A 21,485-nucleotide genomic window follows, 5' to 3' on the forward strand; every position below is an offset into this window, starting at 1 on the left:
AACTTTTTTGGACCATCCCATTACTAAAAAAAAATTAATTTCCAAGTTCTAGCACGGACTATACTAACCATTTTTACTTGGAAATAATTTCACTTGGAGTTATACCTCGGTTTTATAAACGCTTGGAGTTGTAAAACTTGGACTTATGATCTCTAGGTATTAATTTGGATCAGTTTACTTAGGATTATTTTAGTTATGACTTCGGTCTAGCAGGCCTAGGTTCAAATCTACCAATCATCCAAGGGGTGCGAGCTGATCTAGTAGTAGAGTACGGGATTCGGTCCCTGAGGTTCTGGGTTCAAATCCGGCCAATCACCAATGGTTTTTATCTAAGTGATGATGCCGCAACCCCTAAGTCCAAAACAATTCCGAGCTCTTGCCTAGCGTCCTAAGTCAAACCCCAAGGAGAGTAGCTACAGTGTGATAATTCCATGACCCAATTGTGTGAAAAACACTTTAAAATAAGTTCGCTGGCATTATACGATGTAGGCTATAACTGGACAAAAAATGGTCCACATATATACATGAAGGATACTTCCCATACACACATAGACCGGGTTAATTTTTTTTAAGAGAACTCCTTCCCAAAAGTCACCAAGATAATGTTTTTTAGGGTAACTCCTTCTCAAAAATTGCACAATACGAAATGGTAGGTACTCGTAGTGGTTACAGTTAAATTTACATAACACAATATCCGTGGTTACTGTACAAATACAAACGCGAGGGAAATGAGTTTACCCTCTTTATGTGGAGGAGTTTAATTGTTTGTTTCCTTTTCCCATTTTGCCTTAACCCCGAGAGAGATCTGGTATACAGTAGTTTTTGTTGTTAGAAAGCCCATGTTTCCCACACTCTGTATGCAGATTATATACAAACAAATATGCAATTATACTATCAGTAACGTACGCTTAGTTGGCTTAGGTAACAAAGAAAAGGTAGCTCGGTTAGCAAAATGTGTGGCATGACTAGATTTTTTTTCGTTTTAATTGGAATGATAAGTTTTTTGTATGGAAACGGTGTATGTTGGTATTTTAACTATATAAATCAAGAGTCTTAGCTATTTTTGGTTGATAACCCAATGTAAATGTATTAAATTGCATCTGAGCGCAGATTATTTTCAGATGTAAAGCTGACCACCATAGCCAATAGGCTACCCAGGCGTTTGCAGCAAAATAATGGTTTCAATAAACTTTCTCTGATACATTTTTATAGGGATGTGTACTTATAAATTGTTTATGCTCTCTTTAGATAAAATTGATATATTTATTACAAGTTCTTTTATAGCTCCATAACATTGTTTCATATCATACTCAGTAAAAAATCCAACATAAACCAAACTAATCATGGATTTTTACCAAGAAATTAAGTGACTAAGATATAAATAGGGGCTACATAAATAATTATCATCTACCTCTATGTAAGAAAGGTTGATGTTTACCAAACCAGGAACACCTTGGAAACTTTAATCACATAAGTTGAAAATCCCGAGATAAGACGAAAATGTGTTGAAAACAAGGAACAATCTAATACAAGTTCATCCACCAAAACCAAACTATGTCATTAACTAAGTTTAAAAGTCCATTTCCCATTGATTTCTCTAGAGACAGTTTATTACCTGAGTTCCTTAGGAGGTAATTTTAATTCTATTAGTATTAATTATAAGCAAGCTTAAAATTTCTCAGTTAAATAATAAAGTACAATTTAACCAAGGACTAGTTGGCCCCATCTTTCCTTAAAACTAAACAAGTCACATAACGCAATATAATGATAACAAAAACCATAATCAACTAATTTTTATGTTAAACAATTCTTTAATAGATTTCAATATATTTTCACTCTTGACTTGTATTAACCAACTTATCTTAACTTAACTTGTATTATTAAGTTGTATACAATCAACGAAAACCACCAGTAGTAGTTTTAACAGTTTTATTCTGTTCTTTATAGTTTATTTTTAATATTGTCTCATTGCTTTGATATAAATAACATTACGGAATATTGGCCAATTTAATACCTACTATAATAATAATTGGATTACTTAGTTGGAACCGTTTCTTGTATGACAATCATTATTAGTGACCTCCCTATGGATCATGTATGCCAATGTAGTTAATTACTGTATCATTTATGCATATTCTCTATCATAATATTTGTTTGATGAAAACCATTCATAAATCAGCTGTATGCAGCCTCATTTGATATTCAGAGTCTTGTGGAGCGGTGGTGATTTGTAAGCTCTCATTGTTTGTCGCATTACCACAATATACAGGGTGTCCTACAGCGAACAAGCATGCCATTCAAACCTTTTCTCCTTACCTGCAGCCTATAATCCTAGGTACCGACCCGTACTTAAGGCCTTCCTGAACTTTTGGAAGGTTCGTGACATTATCCTATAGCTTAAAGTCATTAGTAATTGATGGGATTTTAACTAGGTAACTCATTGACCGAAGGCCCTCGATTTACCACAAGACAGGATTGCCACACCCTGACGTTATTGTAAATACTAAAATGAAACTGATAGTTTTTGTAAGTAAAAATTTATTTTATGTTACTTTACTTGATTACTTTGCATTTATAGTTAATAATAAATTTCAACAGCATAATGTTGTTCAAAACACCACCAAGGCTTTTCACCTCCATTCATTTGACATTGTCATTATGTATTCTTGAACATATATTGTGTTGCAAATGATTTAAAAGAAAAATCGTAGGTTAGAATGCTAATTAGTGGCTTTGCAAAGGAAAATGAACTTACAATAAAAACAATAATTACTCTAAAACTACTTAAATAACGAATTACAATTGTTAAAGGTGCTTTATAAAAAAAAAAAAAAAAAAAAAAACTCAAAAGTTATCAATTCTTCTAATAAAACATTACATTTGAAACCTAATTTATATTACAAATATTAAGTTAGTAATAAAAACAATTACCACACATACATTACAAAATAAACCTTAAATTGGAACTGTAATGTAAAAGATATTATTTGTAGCTAAACGAACTACCATTAACCAATTAACTATAGATGCTGTATAGTTTTACTACACATATTATAATTATTGTAGCAGACTAGAGATAACATAGCATTTAGCAGAACAAGCAAAACACAGATAATTATAATGGGTGTAATAGTTTGTGGAACTGAGTTTGCATAACATTCTGTGATTTAATTAAGGTAAACCAATTAAGCTTAAAACATACTGTAACGAGATTGCAAATATATCCTTGCATATGAGTCCTAAATGTCCGTTAATATAGTGTTAATTAATGTATAAGGTAATATGTATTGCCGTAAAGCAATAATTATTATAAAATACTTCTAAATATATAACTTAGGCCTAATAGGTAAAATTTTTTAATGACATTAAATATTGTTAGGGTACAAAGCAAAATACAGTAGGCACACGACTCTAATGACAGAACGAATCATATTATTTTACATCGCAAACCTTTTTACACGGACAAAGATTTATTTAATATACGATTAACACATAGTTGATTTATAAGTGATTTATATTTACTTATCTATAAAATACCAACTGTTAAGGCTCGTACCTTCAATTTTCTACTCTTGTCGTTAACAATATTTATGCGAGTTGCGTTACTACTTTACCTACGACAGTGTTTTAGTTACTAAAAATCACTTACTACTCATAACTTCTAAGAGAGGTTATGTTTTCGTTTATAACCTCTCATTGCCAATGACAGTGATGCAACGAAACATTGTACCAAACACTAATTGCACCACTCAACAATTAAATTGGCCTGAACAGCTGTAAAAGCCTGTCTGTGAATTGTAAAACCATTACAATTTTACTTCTTCTCTCTCAATCCTCTAACCTCAATAGTCCGTTGCCCGTGTTGTTATGAGCAAAACTATGCTGTTATTAAAGTAATCAATGCTGTTATGCGAAACTTTTCAATTCTAAGAACTGAACTGAAACGGCTACTCTAAAAAACAGTTGTAGATAAATTTTTAATCGCTCTCGTTGATTAAAAATTGTGAAAAATATTCTATGAAAGTATAAGTTTTCTTTATATGCTCTTTTCTTTAATATTAACAGATTGTAAGGATAAACATATGCTTATAAAATATGGATGAATAAGTTCCAGACTAATTGTTGAAGATTAATATTGGTACTTTAACTAGTAGTGCTCATAAAGTTCTAGAAATCCAGTGTGTATTTAATATACCTTATGAGTGTACACATTTTAGAAAATTTTAATGAATAAGATACTCTTTATAAGATACATTCTACTGACTTAAATCATCTCACGTTCATAGGTTTTAAGCAGTTATGAAAAAAAAAAATATTAGTCAATAAACAGTGTGAGCCAGGAATACCACGAAACAGCTGTTCGAGATTTCCCAATACTGTACCAATGACACCACAATCTCCCGTAGACGCTCTTATTGGATTGGCATAATCTAACAAACAGCTGTGCCTAACTTTAAAACATATTATTTCACAATCAATCAATCAATCAATAAATCTTTATTCAATACATACAACAAGTGTACATGAATGTGTCATCAACCTAAAACTACTTCACATGATTTCACCTACTTCCCTACTTGCTTAGTCATACAGTTTTAATCATCACTAATCACAACTTAATCATTTCTGCTTCGAGAAATATTATATACACGAATAATTCAGATGAACCCTGTACCGTACTATTGACGTATCTAATTTATTTGTATTCTTTCACTTGAGCCAAGCTTATAATTGGTATACTTTTTCAAGAATGCATATTGTGATAAGTATTCTACGAAGTATATTTTAGTAAGTTCACACATTATAATAATATAATATAATAGTTTAATAATTTATTAAACCAACATTTGCTTATTTTCTTGTTTCATTTGTTAAACGAAAATTAAATGCATATTATTAGATTTAAAATGACCAGATATAAGCTCTATAAATACAATTTAGGAACGATGTTGGTTCTTCACAATATATACGATTTGAATCAAAGTGACATTTATCAATACATCATTAATTTACCGAATTCATTATTTCTCTCTATATTATTAAATTATTATTTAGTTTTCAGTGATTTTGGGTGTTTTGGGTATGCTCTTTTCTTTAATATTAACAGATTGTAAGGATAAACATATGCTTATAAAATATGGATGAATAAGTTCCAGACTAATTCTTATAGTACATTATGCATGTACAATGTATAATGTACATTAGTACATTAGTATAGTATTACTCTACAAATCAGTGTAGGCTCCAAACAACAACAACAACAGCGCATATTAACTTGATTTAGACATTCCGCAGTATTTTGTAAGTTGAGGTTGAATTGAAAAGACAATTTTCCAAACGCCCGTAGGTAAACATAATGCAATTAAGTGCAATTAATCTTGAGTAAATCTCTTACAGTTATAAATGTCAAGCTATCCATACGGTTAAACACCACGGATATAAGACTATCATAATTATAATTTCGCTTATTTGTAAGGTCAATTTAAACTAGACATTAATAATTTGTGAACAGTTTATTAGGTGATTATGTAAAAACATAAATAATGTTAAATAAAATACGACACCTACCCAAATCCATGAGGTTTTTACAAAATGATACTTCACCAATTGTCACATCTACTCACAACTAATTCTATCAGTTTTATCTTCAACTAAGTTCGATATAAACAGCATGATGCGGTATTCACTATCAGTTATGAAACATTTTAGGACAATGAAAACGGAAATCAGAGGACAGACTCACAATACGTTCGTACCACAGCTGATATCGCAAAACGATTATATCCCAATTGGACTGTACAATCCCTCCCTTGGGCTTTATTTTGCTCACCCTAAAGACTTTAGACGTTTCATTATAACCTTTAATAAAAATGAACTTTATAATTTGAAACTCTATTTTTTCGTTTATATGTTTGTTAGAGTAATTAATTTTTTGGTTTTACAAAATAAATATGTTTTTACATTGCTTATAACGTTACGTTACGTATGCTTTTTCCATAACTCGAAATAATGATGGAAATATTAAACTTCTATCCATGAGCTTTAATTTAATAAACCATCATAAATATTTAGGCAGGGCGTAGTTTAAACTATATAAATAGGTGAATACCCAGATACCCAGCTGCATGCAAATTATCTTCAACTTCTGTGAAGTTAAAAATAATATGCTTTGTAAAGTGTCCTGATATATATAACTCTAAGATCTTCTCGTAACTTTCAGCAAATGGCTTAATATCCTGTTATATTTTTTAGTTATATACGGATATTTCAGTTTTAACACGTAACCGTATAAACATTAGCCAAAGGTTTAGAAGAAATGTTTCAAAAGTGTATATACTATGTAAAAATTTTTTCGCGATTAAAAACTAAATAAATATTACAAGAACCATGCAAATGGGAACCGAACAGTACAAATATCTAAAATGAATACCCATAATATACCAATAACGAAATGAAATTAATTCAAATTTGTGTAACTTCCGTTCTAAAATTGTAGCACGATATTTTTTATACAACTTTACAATATTATTAGCATTTATATATGCCTGTTTTTATAAAGGACTAAATAATAGTTCAAAAACAAATATAAACTTAAAATAACTTGAAAAACCGTGTTTGTTAAAGATGAGAGTTCATTCCTCTGTTAAGGTTTAAGCAACATATACCACATTAACTATACGATAAGTTGTGAATTTTCCCTTTTAGCTAATGGAAGCACGGGAAACTTAACTTTGCGGGTTTTCGTAGCCACTCAGATGATAAAAACACTTAACTGACGGCCTACACTTATGACAAACTTCATATTTTAGTAGTCCCAAAGTCATGAAAACACTACGGACTTTTACACTTATAGTATCATAATCTTGAGATTAAAGTTTTATCCTGAAATTTTGACCTAAAATAGGAAATAGATAAAAAATAACATTTAACGAGTCTAGAAGTTAAAATTATGAATTATTATGACACAATAAATGAACCAAACATATTCTCTCGAATTCTCTTATGTGAAATCTTATACAAATACAAAATTTAAATTTCGTTACACTTACAACGTGTAACATATTGAATTACTATTAATTTTACTCTTAACATTTTTATAAAAACTAGTTGAATCGTTTTCGTCCCACGCTAAGGCCACCATTTCTATTTTTATCTGCGAGATATTGCACGTAAAATTCAAAACATACGATTTGGGTGGAATTTACTGTAAAAATGACAATATGATCATGTATGATTAATTTTCATTTTTTATTAAAAACATGTGGTTTATATTATTTCCTGAATATTTACCGATCTACTTTTACTAACAACTGTTGATAAGGTACGTCATGCAGGCAGTTCTTGTACCTAAAAACAAACAAAAAACCGTTAGCCAAGATTATTAAAATGGTACAGAGAATAATAATGTAAAACAATATCATAAAAATTCTTAACTGATATTTTAAGATTATTTTCCTTACTATATAAATATCAATTAAGGTTTAAGCAACATATACAACATTAACTATACGATAAGTTGTGAATTTTCCCTTTTAGAAATATCAAATATATATTAAATTCCCAAAATTTCGAAATCTTACCTTCTTGAATAATAGTATGTTGCACAGCAGCAAATAATGTCCCACACTAAAACAGGAAGACCACTCATAAACAACGTATAAGTAATAAACACACCTACACTTTCCAAAGTTTTCATTTGAGATATTTTAAAACTGTTATAAAACAAAAGGTTAATACATCTGTTGATAAATACATAACCAAATTTATACAGTGTGTATTACTGTACAAATGTATCGAATATTTTTTCCCCTAAAAAACAACGACCTACATTGCTAAATTTTGTTTTGTTTACGTGCACTGTCAAATAACTAGAAATCACACGTAACATTTGAAACATCTAGAATTTAAAATTTTGTTAATGCTCTAACAATGACCATAGGAATTCGTAGTGCTTAACGGAAATATTTACAAGAAGAAATACACATAAACACTTATAAAAAATAATACAAGCTACTCTATAATCTTTCTTTTAACAACAAACACATACGTTAAAAAAACTTGTATTACAGTTGTATTTTACTCGACATGTAAAATATCAATTAATATATCAATATATTAATTATCAATATATTAATCACCTCAATTAATTACTAATCACCTCAATTATTAACCGAACAATTAATATATCAATATATTAAAATATAAATTAAAACGTTTCCGACAGGCAGATTAGTAAGCCATCAGAAGAAACCTTATTGTAAATCCTTTGGTTTTGCCCGGAGCCAACCTTGTCGGTTGTCACTTGACAATGCGTCAAAAGTAAGGCTTTAGATGAATTATTCTGACCAAGTAGAAGTTTACTATCAATAATTAAAACCTCAAATAATGTTCTTTTTTATCCTGACGTATTCTCACTTGAGGTTCAGAAAATTTTCTCTTAGACGACATAGAATACTGTCCATCAAAACATTTTTAGTATGATAAGCTCGTCAACGTGTCATATATACCATAAAAGACGGCTGGTTGCTATTCACAAGGTTACAGCTAATGTAGATGTGACGTATAAAAAAGAAAGCAACCTACATTTTCTGACATTGCAGGAATACTTTGGTGCAAGTACAAGAACACAGTGCTCCAAAATACTTCCGATGATGAATCCCATTATCCAACAAAGAATCCAAAACTGTGGAGCTGGTAGGACTGGGCTGAATATGTTGAAGATTTTGTAAAACTCATGTTTGCGAACCTAAAATCAAAGATGCATAGCATTTAAAATAAAACAACAAAATTTATAGTACAAAATCATGTTGGTAAAATATATATATTTAAAATATATATATACTCGTAGGTTACAGAACATTTGTAATGGTTTCGAAACAATTCAGCTGTCTCAATCTAAATATTAGCTTGTTATAGTTTATTTTGAGGAATTAACCGAAAAAGAAATTTAGGTGTTGGATCATGGTAAGCTATATTAGAGGCATTGCTGTGTTGTAAAATGATAATTCCAGATGTAATGGCCATTGAAAATTATTATGTAAAATTTTGTAAAATGGTGATATTGAAATGATATTACTTGATGTCACCTAAATACAAAAGCTAACTTTCTCCCTCTATTCTTTTACCTAAACGGAAGAGGCGAAAGCTCATATCTTAAGATAGCTTTCCTGCATAATATCTATGAGTCGAATGGAAGATTTTCCTAACTGAATGATAATTTGCATTTCACATTGGAAGTTTCGAATGTATTTTAATTTAAAGATATGTTATGTTAAAAATCTATAAAACAAGATTTTTTGATATTAACTCAATAAGTCTCCGAATTTTGATTGATAGAATAATACCAAGGGACGAAATATGGGTGACAGAAATTGTTATAAATCAGTTTTAGATTGATTGATTAATTAAAACTATTTTGACAGATATAATTGTCGTTTATAGTTACTTACCTACACAGTTTGTACATACAATACCTCTCTATTTATTAAAACAAAAACAGAATATTAAGTTACAGATTTGTTACAACATTTAATGCAAAATTCTGCACCTTTGATATTAATTGGTGTTTTGCTTTTTTTCGATAGGTTTCCAAGGTCAATAATTAAACAACATCGTAGCCTGTTGGTGAAGACCGTATCAAATTAACAAACAAATGTTCTTCACCTGTAAAAAATGGAATTTGTTGATTTTTACATGGCTGTCACCAGAAGACCACGAATCGACGCGTTGTTATGTTTTAATGCACTCATATCTTATGTTATATAATCATATGCCAAATTGACTATTTCTCAGTTGCACAGGTTAATGTTTTAAAGGAATAAATGGAGGAAACATTCACTTATCTTACAGCAAAAGACGAAATCTCTTTTAGATAACTTATCCACGACGTAATGCCGCATTTTAAACACAATGTTTTTTCCAAACCAACCCTTGAACTAAATGGCATTTTGGTTGTATGTTACAAAAAATATATTCACTAAGAAACGTAAAAAGCTTCGTTACACTCGACTCATAATTTTGTTCTAATATCGATTTAGACTAAGTATCACACTACTACATACATTCCACACTGTCCTGAGAATAGTGAGAAACGCCAGTAAACGAAGTGAGGTGACAAGTATTTCCATTTCATGGCAGAAATATAGTCTTAGACCTGAAAAATATATAATCTTTTAATACATACATTCATACCAATGTATATTCCCTCCCTTAATGTTCATTCTCCTTGTTACACTTTATTGGATTAACAAATTCACAACACGGGGGAAACCCCTCTTATTTCAAGTTATACTCTAAATGGATGATGATCGTGCATTCACAACATTTCTCACAATATTATAGACATACAACTGTTTATAGAGATCAAAAACTCTGCACTGTCGTCGATATATTTCGGCAGTTGCAAAGAATGGAATTAAACAGTGTTCCGGTCGTCAGATGAAGCTCCATCTAATTTGCAGACAATAAATAGTACGTGTATTACAAATTAAACACAAGACTGGGTTTAAAGTTTTTTTTTCTCCTATCCACAAACTAGCACCCTACTTTACCATATGTAGAAGAATGCGTTACATATAACCTGCCCAATGTTGGCCAAAACATTACATAGCACCAAAAAAGCGGCAATCTGGTGATAGGATAAGTTAAGAAATAAAGCCAGTACCTCTAATAATCGGTTGTTGACTATCCAGCTATCTGGCAATTCTTTTAGGCCATGAGTGTTTACTTGGAAAATACTTACTTAATTGAATTACATAATATAGTAACAATTATAAAACAATTAACTCTTTTCACAAAGTATTAAATCTTTAACTGTTCATATAATGTTCTTGCTCAGCGGACATTGCTCTGTAGGTTGCCATGTAAGAGTATTGTATGATGAAGCGGTATAATTGGTTTTTCAAAGCAATAGAGGATAATTATGTTACAATTGTCTAAATTTATATCATGAACAAATTAATATTTAAACTCACTAGTATCATCCCATTGCGAAGCACGGGTAAAACAAGTATAGTAAACTTACCAGGGTCCAGTAAATGTATTGTGTCACTTATGATATAGCTTATGCAGTCAAACTGAAAAGAAAAAATGTTATTATTGTTCAAAACATTGGGCTCTTACTGTTTGTCAACCCTCTAAAACTTCAAAACTTAAACTTAAGACATTTATTTACACTATTTTTGTTAATTCAAGCCATTAACCCACGAATCATGTTATTTTTAGTGTAGGTTGCTGTTTAGAGAATGAATGAAGCCACATAATAAACTAAATATGTATTTTTATTAAATAATCCGTATAACTTGATTAATCTGTAATCTGTAAGTCTTGATCAAATCACTCTTCTTTTTGTTTATACATAACCTTTTTTTAACAGAGACACATCCATTTAATACATTTTGACTTACGCTTAAACTTTACTTTAGAAATAAGAACAAATTTAATATGACTATAATTTTTTAGAAGTTTAAATTCAATAAAATTTTAAACGAATTCAGCAACCCAATTTGATATAAGTTAAATTCTGAAGGATGAATTTTACATGCTGCATGTACTTTGTGTTATAGTATATTACGTTACTAGTCCGGAAAGTAAGTGTTTACCGGACAAGTATGGTTGGTTTAATTAAATACACACATTTTTGACGTACGCTATTTTTTGTCATACTACTCACCTAACAATAAAACTACTGTACAAATATAAAATAAATTACCACCGAATAATGGAATTAACAATCACTACTCATAACGTCTAAAAGAGGTTATGTTTTCGTTTATTTCATTGTCACTGAATAATGCAATCGCAATGACTCATTCTTGTACTAACCACTCATTGCACCACTCATTGTATAATCAGCTGGTGTCCGGTTAACGTTCATTACAGTACGTAACGAAATTATATTTGACTAAGCAGACGGCAAACAGCTGTTTCTTCCTGGACTAAGTCATCTTTACGTGGAAAGTCCTTTAAAACAGTGTAGTGTGGAGAAAAAATACTTTATAGATGCTATGTACTTTTCAAAAATAGCGTTTGAATATGAATACAAAAAAATATATTCATGTCACATGAACAATGAAAAAAATCTAATTAAAGGACAATGATGATTACTAGTTTTGACTTGTCATGTTAAGACTTTTTTGCTGTTATAAGTTGTTGAATTTGTTAATTGACCAAAAAAAGAATGGAGCAAATAATAATACAAACCAAAACTATCAGCCCAACCACTTTCAGAGCAGTGTAATATAAAATGCATCTTGCACTGGAGAAAATTTGACAATTCATCCTTCTTATCCATAAATATTCCAGAGCTTGCCTGAAAAATTTAAATTGCCTTAAATTTAAGTGCCAATTCAACGTATATTATTTTTAACCAAAGAAACATTTTCACTAAAAGCCTAGTTTAACTAACATGGGTTTTTCTTAAAATGTATTAATTAGGAGAGGAAATCTACCTATTTCGGTGATTTTACAATTTGCAACAATAATTTTTCTCAGCTAAAAAATTTAGCACTTTTGGAATTTAATATCAAGTTTGGCTTGCCTAAATTTATGAATGGCGGACAAATATAAAATTCTAAGCTCAGTTAGAGCAACATATACAATTTGTCATGAAAGGTCTCATATTAATGTAACATTATGTGATTTATGCCATTTTAAATGCTAATTTGAGGTTCCCATACGGTGAGAAGTCTCGGTGAAAAAAGTATAAGTAGTGTATACACACTGTATGCCTACAAAACTCAAGAAAAGATATATTTATACCCAACATTTATTTGTGTAATTTATAAAGAATTGCGTTTGGACTCATGTAAAATGTGGCTGTTGTTGATTGACTAGTTCATATTGAATAGTCTGTAACAAATTTTACTTTTAGTATATATTTAGGTATAGAATCTACTTACTCAATATTCTTCAAAATACAACTCCCACTACACTAAACTGTGCGTAACTGTCACCTAGTTCTACTACCAGCTGTAGATAATTGCTCGTAAGTAAACACATGATTAGTGACTGTTAGGCCGATCCAGCCGATACATTGAATTTTAGTTGTTAATTTGTTATAAAACTGTAAAACCTATGTTTTGTGATATTTTTACAGATTTTCTTGAGTATGGGGAGTTTGTGTCTTGGTATCGGACTGTGACCAATTATAAGAAATGAGGGTGTTTGATAGTTGTAGATGGTTTAAGAAATTACCCTGATTGAATTTATGAGATAAAAGATTTGGCTCAAATGATCAAATTTTACAGTCGAGTACTTCTCATATGAGAAATTAAAATTATTTTTAAAATAAAAGAATAAAATTATAAAGATAATAAATAGCTCGAATAATTAAGGGTAAACGTTAAGAAATAGTAACGTCAAAAAGAAATAAAACTAAAAAGGAGACACAATTAGTAAAAACGCTTACAATTGTTGTATGAAACAGCCACTTATTATTCGCAGTGATTATGGACTTAATTTTTACACACCCCTTAACAAATTGCTATTGAAAAATTTTGTTTACACATAACAACTAGTATATCTAAAAAAACATAATTATTAGTCAACAAAATCACCTGATACTTTTACGATGTTGTTAGGGTAGTATTGCCTTTCAAACAGTTACCATTAATTAAATCTCTGGCGATGAAACAGTAGAACTTGCTCCATTGATGAGCTCAGTAACCTCCATTATAATCAACACATCCTAACAAATTAATGGATAAAACCAAATTAGATATTTGTTCTATGGAATGCTTTAATGTCTACTATGGTAAGTTAAAAGGTTTTAACAATCTCAATTCTTTCACCGGTCAAAATCTTACACTTTTTTTATCAATTTAATTAATTAATAATCGGTTTTTGACTATCCAGGTATCTGGCATTTCTTTAGGCCATGAGTGTTTACTTGGAAAATACAGAAACCTTCTTGGGTTTCTCTACATGGGAATTTCAACAAAAGAGGTAATGCTAGGTATCATGATACAAGATACGCAAGCCCCATCGAGAATAAATGCATTCTTATAATAATGAAAGAAATAAAAATTTGATACAAAATATTAGTAAGTATTAGTAGTAAATCGTGGTATAGTACACTACTTATTTTATACCATAGACAATACTTTAAGTAAACAAGTATGCAAGCGTTTGTGCCTCTACAGAAAATATGTTTAACTCCTTTTACATTTTTTATGGTTACACTTATTATATATTTCTCATTTAGTTTTTTCAAATAAAATAACAAACTATCATGTATATGGATCTTTTCAAACTGTATAATAAATGAATGGAAATAGTCGTGAAAAATATTCAGCTTTCCCCTATGTCATGGGAGGTAAGAAGATTTACAAGAACATATTTAACTGCCGCAAACCCTGGACAAAGCTGTATTTATCATCAAGTCATAATCTCAATAGGCCAGATTGTATCTTTTGCATCCATAAACCAGCCTACAAACGTCTCTAGGGCTTTTCCAAACCAGACAGAATTTTCAATAGAAGTACAATGATGAGTGGACCAGTTAAAATTAGCGTGATATTTAATCATAATTAATAGTAGTGTTGAACTAGTGGACTTTCAACAAACTAGGGGAAACGTATTTTGAAACTGGAGTCAACTTGCCTAATACCTTTCAGGGTTCAAATCCCGCTTATAATCAATGAATTTTATCCATGTTGCCGCAAGCCTCTAGGATCAGCCTGAAGTATTGTAGAAAGCAGTTCCGGAATAGAACTAGCGTCTTAGGATGTGAAGGTGGCACATAAAACAATCACTTTTAGGTATAAGTTTTTGAGAAACAGGTAGTCAGAAGGGAACGAGATTTTTTTAATATTCTTACTGATTATGTTTTACGATAGTTTAGTTTATACGTATATGTCTAGGGTCTAGGGAATAATGAATAATGAATAATGAATAATGAATAATGAATAATGAATAATGAATAATGAATAATGAATAATGAATAATGAATAATGAATAATGAATAATGAATAATGAATAATGAATAATGAATAATGAATAATGAATAATGAATAATGAATAATGAATAATGAATAATGAATAATGAATAATGAATAATGAATAATGAATAATGAATAATGAATAATGAATAATGAATAATGAATAATGAATAATGAATAATGAATAATGAATAATGAATAATGAATAATGAATAATGAATAATGAATAATGAATAATGAATAATGAAAAATGAAAAATGAATAATGAATAATGAATAATGAATAATGAATAATGAATAAAGAATTAATGAATTATGAATTATGAATTATGAATTATGAATTATGAATAATGAATAATGAATAATGGATAATGGATAATGGATAATGGATAATGGATAATGGATAATGGATAATGGATAATGGATAATGAATAATGAATAATGAATAATGAATAATGAATAATGAATAATGAATAATGAATAATGAATAATGAATAATGGATAATGGATAATGGATAATGGATAATGAATAATGAATAAAGAACAAAGAACAAAGAAAAATGAATAATGAACAAAGAATAATGAATAATGAATAATGAATAATGAATAATGAATAATGAATAATGAATAATGAATAATGAATAATGAATAATGAATAATGAATCATGAATAATGAATTATGAATAATGAATAATGAATTATGAATTATGAATAATGAATATTGGATATCAATAAAATAATGAATAATGAATAATGGATAATGGATAATGGATAATGGATAATGAATAATGAATAATGAATAATGAATAATGAATAATGAATAATGAATAATGAATAATGAATAATGAATAATGACTAATTGATAATGGATAATGGATAATGGATAATGAATAATGAATAATGAATAATGGATAATGAATAATGAATAATGAATAATGAATAAAGAACAAAGAACAAAGTAAAATGAATAATGAACAAAGAACAAAGAAAAATGAATAATGAACAATGAACAATGAACAATGAACAATGAACAATGAACAATGAACAATGAATAATGAATAATGAATAATGAATAATGAATAATAATTAATTAATTAAGGCTAAGGTATAAAGTATAGCGGATCAAATTTCGATTTTCGATTCTCGATTCTCGATTCTCGATTCTCGACCCACGTCTCTCGATTCTCGATTCTTGTGATTCTTGATTTTAGATTTTAGACTCTCGATTCATGATTCTCGATTCTAGATTCTCAATTCTCAAGAAGAAGAGAACAAGGAGTAATGAGTGATGAGTGATGAGTGATGAGTGATGAGTTATGAGTTATGAGTAATGAGTGGGTAGGAATAGAAATAAGTAGGTATCAATGTCTATGTTTACAGCTTGAGGTAAAACTATTTTTTAAAGGTCCTTGTTGAATCTTATGACCTGTATTTGCATTTAGTTCAGACTTTTTTTTATTTTTTTTATTATGAATAGATATTTTTTATCCATAAAACATGTTTACCTCTTTATTATTGAAAATATGGCAATGTGTAAATATATTGTAAGATTTTTAAACATTTTATTTTACGATTTACCAAAAAACTAAGAATACGAATTTATGTGAAAATATAAATCAGTTGCTCTTTTGGACGGTGTTTTATTTCTACTCGATTCGTTGAATGGAAATAATCCATGGAAAGCCTATACAAAATGATATCCACGTACCACGTACTTTTAATCCAGTTATAGAGATGATATTTGATTGTTTTCAAAGCTGAAGCAGAAATAAGTCAATAACGAATACGACCTAGTTCAATAAGGTCTTTGTATTGCGTATGCGAGTATTAAACATTAAACCACAATATACGACAGATATAATTTTAACTCTTAGAGATTTTTCGTGGAAATCGTTTAAAATGAAATGTAAACCCGTGTTTTATACTGATTCAATTAGCAGGACAATCAATTATGTGATGGGATTATTGAAATTATTGCGATGGAATTCAACGAACCAGTAAACAAGTTTGCTATCGGTACGTACATGAAAATGCCACTTTTTATTAAAATTGTTTTACTACTGGGCCTAGGCAATATTTGCTCTAATTTTTTTTTAAGAAGTTTAAATGAATAATGAATTTACATTTTTTATGGTTACACTTATTATATATTTCTCATTTAGTTTTTTCAAATAAAATTAGATACTTGATTCATGTGACGAAACCCCATTTGAAAACATAGATTAATTATATTTTAAAATTCAATAAATCGTACCTTCCATAAATTTTCTATGGACCAGGAACACACGTGGACATGAAACCATATTTCCTGGACTGAAGATCTCTTGGGTCTAAGACTTTATTTGTCAACGTGACAGGTTCTCTATCTATTTCCGATAAACTTCCTCTGTGTAAGGAATTCGCACCAAAACGTGGTAGAAATTCTATTTTACCGAAGGCTTTTAATTCAGAATATTTTGTTAAGATGAATTATGCTATTTTTAATTACATAATTGTATTTTGCAGTTTGCAAGGACGTAAATTTGCTAATTTTAAATAAGACTTTTAGCAATTTAAAGTAATCAGAAATATTTGTATTTACAATTAATTGGTTACTAGCAGTAGGATATGATTAGCATATCCCTTATGTATACGATATTAAAACTATTCAGGTAATCAATAATGGGTTAAGAATTAAGGTCAGTAAGGAAAAGGAAACTTTAAAACCACCATCACACGATACATTTTATATCAAAGCAAGAGCACTCTAGACCTAAGTCAAGGGATTTACCACTTGGCCACTCAAACGATTCTTGAACAGTAGTTGAAGGGATTACTTTCCCCAACTCAGAGCATAATACAACCAATCCATACACTCTTTTTGTACAAATACTTGTACTCAAAGCTTGTTCTTTTTTAATAGAATAGACAATATAATCGAACTACAAATATTGTTTGACAAAACCAGTGAATATTAAATAAATTAAAACTAGTTTATCCATAGATGTTATAACTATACACATAACACACTGTTAATATATTCACCGTAAACATGCAGTTTTTTCTACATCTAAATGATTTAATTACTTTTATTAGTCCTAAAAATATTATCATTAAATGTAGTTGTAATTGAGACCAAGACATGTATTCCTGGAAGCATTTTTGTTGAAAATACAAATATTAATAGCACGTATTGTCTCCAAAGAGAAAAAAGAATTCTAAGGTATTGATCAAACAAATGGGTTGGTTAGCTAAAGGTGTAGAAGAAATTTAAAACTAAGACCAACAGTTCAAACCAGATAACTCCTTAGAGACAAAGACCGTATCATTCCATCGAAGCTATCGTTTATTTATCTTGTGTTTTACCATTCTAGTCGTAATTATTATTTTAAAATATAATTGGGTTATCAGATTTTTTTAAGATGTATCCATCTAACGTTTGGTTTTTATATTACCGTTTTATAGTGTAGCATGTAAAATAAACAATTTATATGTAATAAGCTAATTTCGTTATTACTTACCTATATTTTGTTATATTTTACTTAGTTAAAACTACTGTGGTCGTGTCGGTGTAAGGACACTAATAGTATATTTTGTAAAATTTAAAACTGCCAACATCGAATCATAATCTTTATGTGAGAAAACTGAATCCAATTTCAGTACGTACCGATTTATAGTTTTATTACCGCACCGAATCACTTCTTCAGTTAATATAACTTGAAAATCAATTAGCACCAAAATATGTATTTTGTGATATAGTGCAAATGGAAAGCACAAAACGGGTCATTTGTGTAGATAGCTACTACTCAATGTGAAAGGAGGGAAGCTAAAAACCCAAATTCGTGGATCGAGGAGCGTTTGGTACCTGCTCTAATGGGTCGGAAATAAATTTCGTCGGGTTGGACCTTGGCGAATTCTTCGGCCGAGGACGGGTTAAAAGTTGTATGACTGACGCTGATCTGCCCGTTTCCCCAAAACCCAGGTGCACTCCGACTTCTACCTGCTATTGCAAACAGCTCGACAGGAGAAACGGGGACCATGTGACAAATTCCTGTACAATAATGGCAATGTGTAAGGATGGATTTGTACCTTGTGTAGTTTGTGATGGGTTACGGCTGTTTCAGTCACGCCAGTTAAGGATAGGCACAGAGATGTAGATTACAGAGAAACACGTTTCAGCTGTGCTAGTAGTGCCGAAAATATACTTGTCTTAAGTAGAAAAGAGCTCGAACGGCGAGAAATTTGCGTAAATTCCTATCGCATAGGGGAAGCAGAGTGTCTTCCTCCCCCCCATGAACTTTGTTGTAGTACATTGTTAGTGGTGAGGAGCGTCGTGGTGGATTTTGGCATAGACACCAGCTCTGGTGCTATACACCACATAAGTGTACCATTGAATGTTTCGTCTATACCTTACTCTCATGTTTCTTATCTTTCTATGGTCACCATTTAAATGAAAAGTATAAAAAGTATTAAAGGATAGGCAATATCGTGTGGCATCCACTGCCAGGGCTTTTCCAGAACGAGGATTTTACATTCTTCCGCTGCTCAGGTAGAAAAATGGGTCAAATTGAGGGTTGAGATCTAAGGACACAATTTTTATTGGATATGACCAATACACCACAAAATTACAAGTGGTATTTGATGCAGAGTGTTAGGGTATTTGGTCTAAGAGGGGGTCAAAGGTATTACACTCATAAAATGTCAAAACATTTGCGCCTTAAGTTAAAAAAACTGAACTCTATGATGGAAAATAAAATCTAGACAGTTGGGGTTATTTAAACTACGAAATCGTTATTGTACAAGTCTGGGAATTTAAAATTTACAAGATAACTTTTAGTTAGTGTTTTTAAGTGTAAGTTAGCACTACAGATTGGCTGACGGTCAAAGCAAAGGCGTTGATTCGTTCTGTACCTGATTTAAGATCCAATTTTATTTTTATTTACTTTTATAGAATTAAATAACTTACTAGTGAACGTTATAGCTAAGTAAATTATGAATATAAAAATAACAAAAAAATTCACACCACCAAACAAAGTCTTAGAACAACGCTTCAGTATCGATCAATCAAGGTCAGTTTGTCAACCACTTTAACTGTCATGTTATTGTTTGAAGAGTATAGATATCAGATATCTAGATCTTGGAGATCGCCCACACTGCCGATACAATATCTGCCACTATTTAAAACGCTGAATAACAATAATACCACCGCCGCAGCAAACCTGCCGACTAAGCGAATTTCCATTTGTCTGAATTGATTTTTAGTTAAATACCTTTTAATAATATTTAGGTTTAACAAGTACCTAGGTTTGCTGCTACAAGGAAACTAATAAAGTGTGTTTTTCAGTAAAATATTGATAGCTTAGTACAAAATAAATAAATTTGCCAAATTTGATCAAAATATATCCATAAAAAACAAGCAAACTACAACATTTGACAATATTCTCCGTAAGAATAACATGGGAATTTTAAATTAACAATTTTAAAATTTTCTCCGTTACTAACAACCGAACAAAAATACTTTTATAAACTAAATTATTTGTTTTTTAAGCTCTTTAAAAGGGTCTAAAGAGAAATTGGGAAATTTCGTGTTTTGAAGGTCAAAAGTGCGAAAAACCAATTTTTACCCCATAAAACCCCCCGTAAAGCCCTGTTCCCATGGTCCGATCATGCTGGTTCGCGAACTCATTCAAGTTTATCCCGCTTTACACCTTTAAACCAAATTTCATCAAAATCGGTCAAAAATTACTCAAGTTATCGCGTTCACGGACGTATATATATTTATTTAAAGTGTATAATATATATACATCAAAAAAATTTGAACGAATGGCGTTTTTGGCCTCTGGGGACATATAGGGAAATTCGCTAAAAACAGTAAAATAATAGTGTTGAAATCTAAAATGTTTGGAAATTCTGTTAAATGTTCTGTCTTCGGTTAATTAATAAAAAATCTTAAATAAAAATCTTAGGTGCGTCTTTGTTTCCCTAAAAGAGTATTTATAAATTATTGCTTCCTCGCCGATAATTGGCTTAGCTTTAACAGTGTCACATACAACGTTGTATAACTATTATTTGTATTAAAACAACATATTTCAATAATGAGACTGTTTAAAAATCTACAATTACTGTGTCAAAAGCAAAGACACACATTTGAAATTTATAAGCAATCGCATTGTAAACACAGTTTTGATTAAAATGTTAATAGTAATTGAATGGAAGGAAAACATTATGTATTCTGAAGTTATATAATGATAAAAAACAGGGGCTTGAACTTTTAAACATTTCAACTCCTTTTACACAAGCAATTTGATCCAACGTTGGCTATAGAATAAATAAAGCAAACCTGTTTCCAGTAGGTTGTTTTTAGTCAGGTTTTTTACTGTTGTAAAATATTCATATAATAATGAATATAATAATGATTGGTTAAATTTAAATTAAAATGACTATTATAATGAGCAACAAGTGTAGCAAAATGTTTTCTATCCATAATCGGTTTAAATTATACTATTTTACGACTATTCAAACTTGCCGTAGAAAATACCCTGCACTTAAGCTCAAGATTTTAAATTCA

The 21,485-nt window shown here is 30.1% G+C and overlaps 1 protein-coding gene across 1 annotated transcript; it reads right to left on the reverse strand.

Moving 5' to 3' along the window:
- Nucleotides 1-7,144: 7,144 nt before the first annotated feature.
- LOC128988058 (uncharacterized) lies at nucleotides 7,145-12,942 on the reverse strand. The gene is made up of 7 exons (XM_054409243.1): nucleotides 12,900-12,942; nucleotides 12,202-12,310; nucleotides 11,024-11,075; nucleotides 10,062-10,153; nucleotides 8,584-8,746; nucleotides 7,581-7,626; nucleotides 7,145-7,347 (listed from the first exon to the last, which is right to left on the reverse strand). The coding sequence occupies exons 2-7, from the start codon at nucleotides 12,277-12,279 to the stop codon at nucleotides 7,287-7,289; spliced, it is 492 nt and encodes a 163-aa protein (XP_054265218.1). The 5' UTR covers nucleotides 12,280-12,310; nucleotides 12,900-12,942; the 3' UTR covers nucleotides 7,145-7,286.
- Between the last annotated feature and the right edge of the window lie 8,543 nt (nucleotides 12,943-21,485).

The sequence above is a fragment of the Macrosteles quadrilineatus genome, unplaced genomic scaffold (genome assembly GCF_028750875.1).
Source record: "Macrosteles quadrilineatus isolate MER2022 unplaced genomic scaffold, UCM_ALF_1.0 Scaffold_2__2_contigs__length_208266976, whole genome shotgun sequence".
Classification (NCBI taxonomy): Eukaryota; Metazoa; Arthropoda; class Insecta; order Hemiptera; family Cicadellidae; genus Macrosteles; species Macrosteles quadrilineatus.

What these genes read in the sequence shown, in the direction of transcription:
- LOC128988058 (XM_054409243.1), bottom strand. Translation starts at nt 12,279, where the DNA reads ATGAATTGTCAAATTTTCTCCAGTGCAAGATGCATTTTATATTACACT. An exon ending in TTCTCAGGACAGTGTGGAAT is followed by an intron (nt 8,747 to 10,061) that starts GTATGTAGTAGT and finishes CTTTGATTTTAG; the next exon opens with GTTCGCAAACATGAGTTTTA. An exon ending in TTCCTGCAATGTCAGAAAAT is followed by an intron (nt 7,627 to 8,583) that starts GTAGGTTGCTTT and finishes TTCCTGTTTTAG; the next exon opens with TGTGGGACATTATTTGCTGC.